Here is an 8,137-nt window from a genome sequence, read left to right on the forward strand (position 1 = left end):
AAGTGTATCGATAACGCTCATATAAAATTATCACAAAATATATTTTTTTGCGATTTAGTTGGTTCAAGGGTAAATCAACATTAAATCATCCAAGGCATGTCACCATAACTCTTTGATTTTCTTCAAAATCGCAGCAGAGTTAGCTTTCAAGAAAATAATTAGTGTTATATCTGAAAAATGGAAAGTTTTTAAGGCAAATAAATTCAATTTTTATAAAGGATACCCAAAAGTGATATCTTGGGTACCGCTGGGAGTTTGACTCTCAAATTTTCAGGATCATCTCATTTTTATGAAAGCTAACTCTGTTGCAATTTTGAAGAAAATCAAAGAGGTATGGTGACAAAAAAAGTATTTTTTCTGTATGATTTAATGTAGATTTACCCTCAAAGGGCCCTAACTATATTCACCTACATGGCAACTTTTTTCATCCAAATATTCAGCACCAACTTTATTCTGTCAATGAGGTAATATATAATCAATCAGCCATCTTTAAATAAAAAGAGATCCAAAATAGATGCTAAAAGGGATGCTTTTTATTTAATCGCATAATGTAATTATGAACATTTATCAAATTTTATATCTTTACAATTTCAAAAATCTAGGCTATTTTAGAAGGTAGGCTTGTGGTTATGCTTCAAAAAAAATCTGGTAGGTCCTCAGTTAAAAGTCCTGAGGAGAGAAATATATATGCATGTATTAAGAATGTTCAATATTTATAAATAAAATGTTTGTTTATGTATTTACCGATGGTTTAACGGATGCACAACGAGCGTTCTTGATTCTATGAACTTGCTCAGATGCAATTTTGGTTCTTTCTTCTGCTTCTTCCATGTCCTGTTGTACCTTCCTATATTTTGCCAAATTAATAGCTGCAATTTCTTCAGCTTCCTCAATCTGTTTTTTATAACTATGGATCTTCTGTTGAAGCTTATCAACTAAGTCAGCCATTCGATCTTGATTCTTTTTGTTTTCATCAGTCTGAAATCCAAGCTCCTTGACTCTTCTTTCGCCCTTGGTTACATACTTATGACACTCAGCCGTCATCAAAATTGTTTTGTTTAGTTCAGTCTCAATATCCCGAATTCTAGATTCTAGTTTTGCTGGAACATTAATGGCTGCATTGGAGGCATGTGCAGATGCTTCTTCAGCCTTAAGGGCAAGGTCTGATAAGTTTTTATCTGTTACACGAATTATTTTATCTTGTGTGCAGGTATGATCTTGCTCAGCTCTCAACTCATCAGCTAGTCGACCTGCATCAACCATTGCTCTCTTTGCCTTTTCTTCAGCAGCCTTTGATTGGCAAAGGAGATTATCAATATCAGCCTGTATTTGATGAATATCACTCTCCAGTTTTCTTTTATTGTTTAAGAGGGCTTGATTAGACATTTGTAAATCAGAAGTTTGTTCTTTACTGTCGCAAAGTTCTTGTTCTACCTGATTTTGCCCTCTCTTGGAGGCTTCAAGAAGAGCCTTTGATTCTTCTAACTCTCCAAATAGTGCATTGGATTTTCTTTCAGCCAACCCAAGTTGTTCTTCTACTTCATTACATATTTTGCGCTCTTCCTCAATAGCTGAGTTAATATCAGCTAATTGAGCTTGAGTCCTTTTTGTTGCTTTCCTTGCTTCATTATGAGCTTTATTGGCATGATCAAGTGCTATCTCCATTTCATTAATATCAGACTCTAATTTCTTTTTGATTCTCAAAATTTCTTCTTTGGCTCTTGTCTCAGCTTCTAATGAAGCTTGCATGGAGTCCATACATCGGAGATGATTTTTCTTATGATGATCGAACTCTTCTTCCTTTTCTCGGATTCGACGATCAATTTCTTGTCTCACTTGCGACATTTCAAGTTGAGTACGAAGCACTTTGTTTTCTTCCTGCTCTAATGTCGCTTCAGCCTCTTCAAGTGCAGCTTGCAGTTCCTCCTTTTCGATTTCGAGTTTCCTTCTTGTCTTATCCAAATCATGAATGGATCTTCCTCCCTCACCCAATTGATCCATAAGATCCTTGATTTCATCAGCAAGGTTCTTGTTTTCACGCTTTACAGTATCAAGATGTTCTTGAATCTCATCGTTAGATGATTTAATTCTGAAATATTCAGAGCTAAAGTTCCTGCATTCAGACTGTGAGGCAGTTATCTCTGAAGACAAATCTTCGGCTTTACATTTCCATTCATTAATGACTTTGTCAAAGTTTCTTCCACGCTTTTCAATAATGGATGCATTTGTATTTTGCCGATCACATTCAGATGTTAAATCCTCACATTCCGTTGACATTCGAGATTTGCTCTTTTCTAGTACAGCAATCTTTTCTTGAAGAGCAGAAATTGTGTCTTCAGCCTCTCTAAGACGAGAGGAAATCTTTGATCTGTCACGTTCAATTTCTTCAATACGAGCTACTCCTTCTGTCTCAAATCTTGTTTTCCAGAGTTGTACATCTGCAAAGGCCTTTGATAATTGTCTTTCAACCTCTTGTTTGGAATCAAATTCTTGATCTAAATGTTCCTTAATGATGATTAACTCGTGCTCCAAGTTTCTCATTTTTCCGAGTAAATTAATACGCTCCTAAAAAGAAAATAAGGACCATAAAAAGGATTGAAACAGAAACGAGAATAACCGTTAATGATTGACTTACTCTTGTTTCAGCATCAGCTAAGCGCTTTGCGTCCTCTAACTGAGTAGTGAAACTGGTTTTGTCCTTATTCAATGAGGCACAAAGTCTTTCACCTTCTTCAAGGTGATGAACTAGATCACAGTTCTCAATCATTAACTTCCTCTTGGTTCCATCAGCTTCATGAAGTGCTCTTTGTTTTTCCTCCAAACGTACTGATAGTTCATTTGTAGAGTTTTGAATTAATTTACCACTCTTTTCGAGAGAGGTCTTTTCAGACTGCTCAGCTTGAAGTTGAAGCGTGATGGATTCGAGTTCTTGCATAATATTGTTTCTTTCCTTTTCAACCCTAAAAGAGATAATGTATAGAGGACATTTATTGAATTAAATAAATTGATTGAATAAAAAACAGTGACATACATGGCCTTTTGCTTATTCAATTGATCCATATTATCTGCCATATCAGTGATGGATGAGTTGTGCTTTTGTCTCAAAACAGCAAGAGTGGATTCGTGGCTAATATTCGACTCTTCCAACTCACTCTTAAGCTTCGACAACTCCTCTTCTCGTCTTGTATTGAGGGCGATTTGAGCGGTTGTATTACTCCCTGTTTCCTCCAACTTTTCATGCAACTCTTCAAGTTCTCTTTTCAAATTGCACTTGGCTTTGTCAGCTCGTGCTCTGGCGAGTCTTTCAGCCTCAAGATCTTCATCCAACTCCTCAAGTCGAATGTTCAACTCCTTTATTTGCAGATTTATTTTACTGCCAAGAGTCTGTTCATCCTCGATTTTACCGTTCAGAGATCCAAGTTCTTTTTCTTTTCTTTGAACAACTTGATTCAATTCCAAATTGATTCTCTCAAGATCAGACACAGCCTCTTGAGTTAGTTTTAAATTACCTTCAATGACTCGTTTCTGTTTTTCGATATCATTTCTATGCTTCTTTTCTCTTTCCCATGTATCTTCAATCTCATCCAATTGTTTTTCAAGTCTGAACTTTAGTTTACTCAAATGATTACTTCTATCTTCGATGCTTTGAATTTTTTCCTCTTCTTTTTGTCTAGCTTCAATCACATTTTTTTTTTCACGATTTAATTTGTTCACAATTTCCTCCTGATGAGATATTTCATCTTTCATTTGCTTGATTTGCATTTCTTTATCAGCCTTTTGATTTTGTACGGAATTTAATTTCATCTCATATTCCTTTAACTCTCTAGTCAAGCCTGACTGATTAGATTCAATTTTTTTCAAACTTTGTGACAAAGACTCACAGCTTTCATGCTCAGAGGTAACTCTTTGCTTTATCGCCAAAATTTCCTTGTGATAATCTCCTGTAATTTCCTCAGCTCTAGCTATTTTATCTAAAATGTCCTGTTTTGCATTTGTTCCTCCAGATATAGATAAACGAATTTCATCCAAGTCTTTGGTTAGGGATTTATTTTTAGACTCTGAGACCTCACGTTGTCTCTTAACTTCATCCAAATGCTCTTGAGCATAGATAATACGCTCAGCTAACTCTTTTTTAAAGTCCTCGAATCTTCCTGACTTGAGATTGGGCTTAAGTGCAAGCCAAATTTGCCACCATTGCCATTTTTGACCCATCATATAATTTCGGATGGTTCTTTGAATACAGAGAAGTCCTCTCTTATGCTCCCACAACTTTTTGTAAACCTTTTTGGTATGATAGCCTCGCATCCATGATTGTAAGAATGTGATGAGACCGTTGACCCGATCATCACGCATTTCCTCCATTTGACCCAACACTCCTGCTCTAAAGAAAATTTTGGTGTGACCATATTGAAATTGAGCCAATGTAAGAGGTGTTTTGTCCATAACGGCATGAGTTGCAGCAATGTTCTTTTTATCTTCTGTTACAGGTCTTTTAACCATCTTCATTGCTTTATGAGCTTCTTTTGGAGCTAAAATAGCATATCTTTGACGGAAGTCTGCGTACATAACTCTATTTGGAAAGCCCTTTGTACAAATACGAATACCTTCAAGTACACCATTACAAGTTAATTGATGCATAACCAAAAATGGATCAACTAATCCAGGTGTTTTGATACCGTTTGGAACAATACAACGAATGAAACTTGGCTCTGTTGACATGAGCATGTTAATTAAATTATTCAGTTGATCCTTAAAGTAGGAGCATACTGTCTTGAAGTTTGCCATTTTGGCTGCAGTTTTAGACTTGACAGCAACTCTTTTTTTACCCCTACGATGTCCTGGTGTTGGAGCATCATCTTCTTCCTTTGTTTGTCCTGGATGATCTGCATAAATTTCGCTCATGAGATTGCATGATTTAGACTTCTTAAACAAGTCAATTACTGTATCATTAATGGGGTCTCTGTTCTTATCCAACCATCCAGTTACATTATAAGAGACTGTTCCAGCATAATGTATAATTGCAAAATGGGCGTCTTTGTCAGTTTTTGAACATGCACGTGCAAAGTTGTTATGTTTGCCTAAGTGAGTCGATTTTAATTTTTCTTCAAAGGTCTTGTCACTGGCTTTTGGATAAATGGTTTCTTCTTCGAGAATGGGAAGTATACCCATGGGTTTTTCAAATAAATCAATACAAGCAGCCAAATCCATGCCAAAATCTACGGAAACCCATTCGATCCCTTCCCTCATATATTCCTCTTGCTCAAGAACAAACATGTTGTGATTAAAGAACTGTTGCAGCTTCTCATTCACAAAGTTAATCATAAGCTGCTCAAGAGTATTAAAATCAAAAATTTCAAAACCAGCAATATCTAATACACCAATGTAGTTAACTTTCTTCATTGTTGGATCAATAAGGGTATTGTTACACATATCAACCAGGTATCGGAAAAGACGTCCAAAGATATTTTTAATGATGGAGCCTACGCCAACCATTACATTGGTCAAATTTTGAGATTTATTTACCCATTCCATTCCAACCTTGATTTTTGGGTTACAAAACCTATCATAGAGTTCATCTGCACTATCACACCAATTAAAAAGGCTGAGAATATCGGTTCCAGCGTCCAAGTTCTTAGCTGTAGTTATTTCCCCATGTCCATTAAACTCAAGTTTTGATAGATGCATACAAAGAGATGACACTTTGTACACGTCATATTTTTCTTCTTGAGTGAAGCCAAGGATATCAAAGGCCTCATCCATAATTGACATTTCTTCTTTATCATCGATAGATTCTACAACTACTTTTCCCATAGACATAAGAGGATATTCAAAGATATCCTCTGACAACATACAGGATTCTCTAAGGTCCACTTGATGAGTAATCATGAAATAGAAAATGTGATAAGATCTTTCCATGGGGGATTGATAAGTAACTCTGGACTTTTCTAGGAGATATGTTTCAATGTCACCTCCTGCCATTTTCCCTTGGTTGTTGAACCATACACGGATAAATTTTCCCTGTTTAGATTAATATAAATCGCAATGTATATGAAAATAAAACATACATTGTACTTACAAATCGGGAAGAATTGTCATTTCGAACCGTTTTAGCATTTCCAAAAGCCTCAAGCACAGGATTAGTTTGTACAACTTGATCTTCCAAAGATACTTTCTTTGCACCACTCTTATCTTTTTTGCTACCAGCAGTGGATCCAACAAATGCAAAGTACGTAATAACCTTTTTCGTGTTTTCCGTTTTTCCAGCACCAGACTCTCCGGTAATCAAAATGGATTGATTCTTATTCTTCATGCACATGGAATGATACGACCCTTCAGCTATACCAAAAATATGAGGAGGCACTTCATTTCGTCTTTTCATACGATAAATATCCACGGTTCTCCTGGTGTAAATAGGAAATCTTTTGTAGGGATTAACAGCAATACAAAACAAACCAGAGTATGTCTAAAAATGAAGGTAAAAAAATTTCATGAAGAAGATTTGAATTCAAATGAAACTCTCACTTACATAAATGAGTTTCTCTACGTAGCGAGCTTTTAAATTGAAGAGAACGGATGCATCATTCAAATATGTCAAGTTGGACATGTCGTCACACATGTCAAACTTGGGAGGATTCACTTGAGCAACCTGATCCTGTTTAAATTCAATTACTTCCTTGTTTTTGTTGAGTTGGACTTTAACTTTTCCTCCTGTGGTCTCTTGGATAAGACCCTCCAAAAACTTTTCTTCTGAGTCTGGGACCCAGCATGATCGCTTTGGATCATAGGGCTTTTCTGAATTCTTAATCCTCTGCTCATTAGAAACAAAAAGGTAGGGACTAGGATCTGGATCCTCTTCTCCAGCCTTCAATACAATTCTCGTGCCGGGCATGTTGACTCTCTAAAAAATAAATCAATTATATTAATTGTATTTTAGCTAAATTATTTTTATTAGAAAAAAAATCGTTGACAGAAATAATTTTCAAATAGAGTCCCTTTCAAAAAAGTATCAGTGAACTCTACATAGTTGCTCCAACTACTGGCTTTTTACTATCACTTTTAAATCAAACACAGAATAGTATACCTTCAATACTGAAAAAATATAGAAACTGTGTTATTGGGATGGAGTAGTCGATCCTTATATATGATCATTTCTCTAATGTCACTAAAGAGAAAGTTCTGTACTTCTATGATAAGTATTTTGCTGATATCAGCAAAAAAAAAAAAAAAAAAAAAAAAACCCACAAAATTCATAAAAATAGTTTTATACATTAATAGTGAATTAGTCTTATTTCCCCCTCTAATTTACCTATCTACAGTACACACATAGGTATGCAATGTCCTATAATCCAATGATTGACATAGTATTGATAGGTTTCTTCTCTTTTTCCTTTTTTTTTTTTTTGGTTTTTTTAAACGGGTATTTAAATAACCTTGACAATATAGTTAATATATAGTCTTAATTAAAAATAGCCTTCGTCAGGCAGGGTTAAGCACTAATGTGACTGAGTTAGTGATGAGTAGATTTAAGATTTGGGAGCAATCCTCAATAGCTCATTTTGACCTTTTTTGTGTGAAAATTGCTCATTTTTTTAGTCTGATATTCCAGTTAGATATCGAGGGAAAATCCACCTGCAAAACACCTTTTCATTAGAAGGGAAAACAATAGAAAAATAGTATATCTCTTTTTAGAGGGAAAAATATTTTCATGATGCAATCAGATTCATCATTACATGATCGTATAAATATGGGAGCCAGATTCTGACAAAATCTAATGAGAGGAAGGGGAAATCTAGTGCAAAATTACAGTTAAATGATCCACCTTGAATCTTGCAACAAAGGAGAAATACCTTTTCCTCAAATTTTTCTTAACTCTGTTTGAATGTTATGCAAATTCAATCTGCAAGTAGATATTTCATTTACTACACAAGCTATCGTGAAGAGAAAAAATCTATTTGAATTGAACCAATTAGATGTCCTCACCATTGAAAATTGCCAGTAAGTTCTTGAAGTTCTCGAAAGCTTTTTATAAACTCTAATTTGTCATTTTTACTAGGAACTATTTATGATTCTTCAAATATACTTTCTGAAGCCGATATAAAGATTAAAACAATTATTCGAACAAAAGGGGAAATACTTC

The 8,137-nt window shown here is 35.0% G+C and overlaps 1 protein-coding gene across 1 annotated transcript; it reads right to left on the reverse strand.

Annotated features, from left to right (window-relative positions):
- Positions 1-512: 512 nt before the first annotated feature.
- Positions 513-6,894, reverse strand: LOC121116856 (myosin-4). The gene is made up of 6 exons (XM_040711154.2): positions 6,527-6,894; positions 6,077-6,463; positions 3,032-6,018; positions 2,636-2,960; positions 745-2,565; positions 513-669 (listed from the first exon to the last, which is right to left on the reverse strand). Exons 1-6 carry the CDS (start codon positions 6,887-6,889, stop codon positions 661-663), a joined length of 5,892 nt encoding a protein of 1,963 aa, XP_040567088.1. The 5' UTR covers positions 6,890-6,894; the 3' UTR covers positions 513-660.
- Positions 6,895-8,137: the final 1,243 nt, after the last annotated feature.

The sequence above is a fragment of the Lepeophtheirus salmonis genome, chromosome 4, assembly GCF_016086655.4.
Source record: "Lepeophtheirus salmonis chromosome 4, UVic_Lsal_1.4, whole genome shotgun sequence".
Taxonomy (NCBI): Eukaryota; Metazoa; Arthropoda; class Copepoda; order Siphonostomatoida; family Caligidae; genus Lepeophtheirus; species Lepeophtheirus salmonis.

Bases quoted from the DNA above. Each gene is read 5' to 3' on its own strand.
- LOC121116856 (XM_040711154.2), bottom strand. From the start codon at position 6,889: ATGCCCGGCACGAGAATTGTATTGAAGGCTGGAGAAGAGGATCCAGAT. The intron at 6,464-6,526 runs GTAAGTGAGAGT...CTTCATTTTTAG, and splicing joins ACGTAGAGAAACTCATTTAT to ACATACTCTGGTTTGTTTTG. The intron at 2,566-2,635 runs GTAAGTCAATCA...TTTTCTTTTTAG, and splicing joins TAGCTGATGCTGAAACAAGA to GAGCGTATTAATTTACTCGG.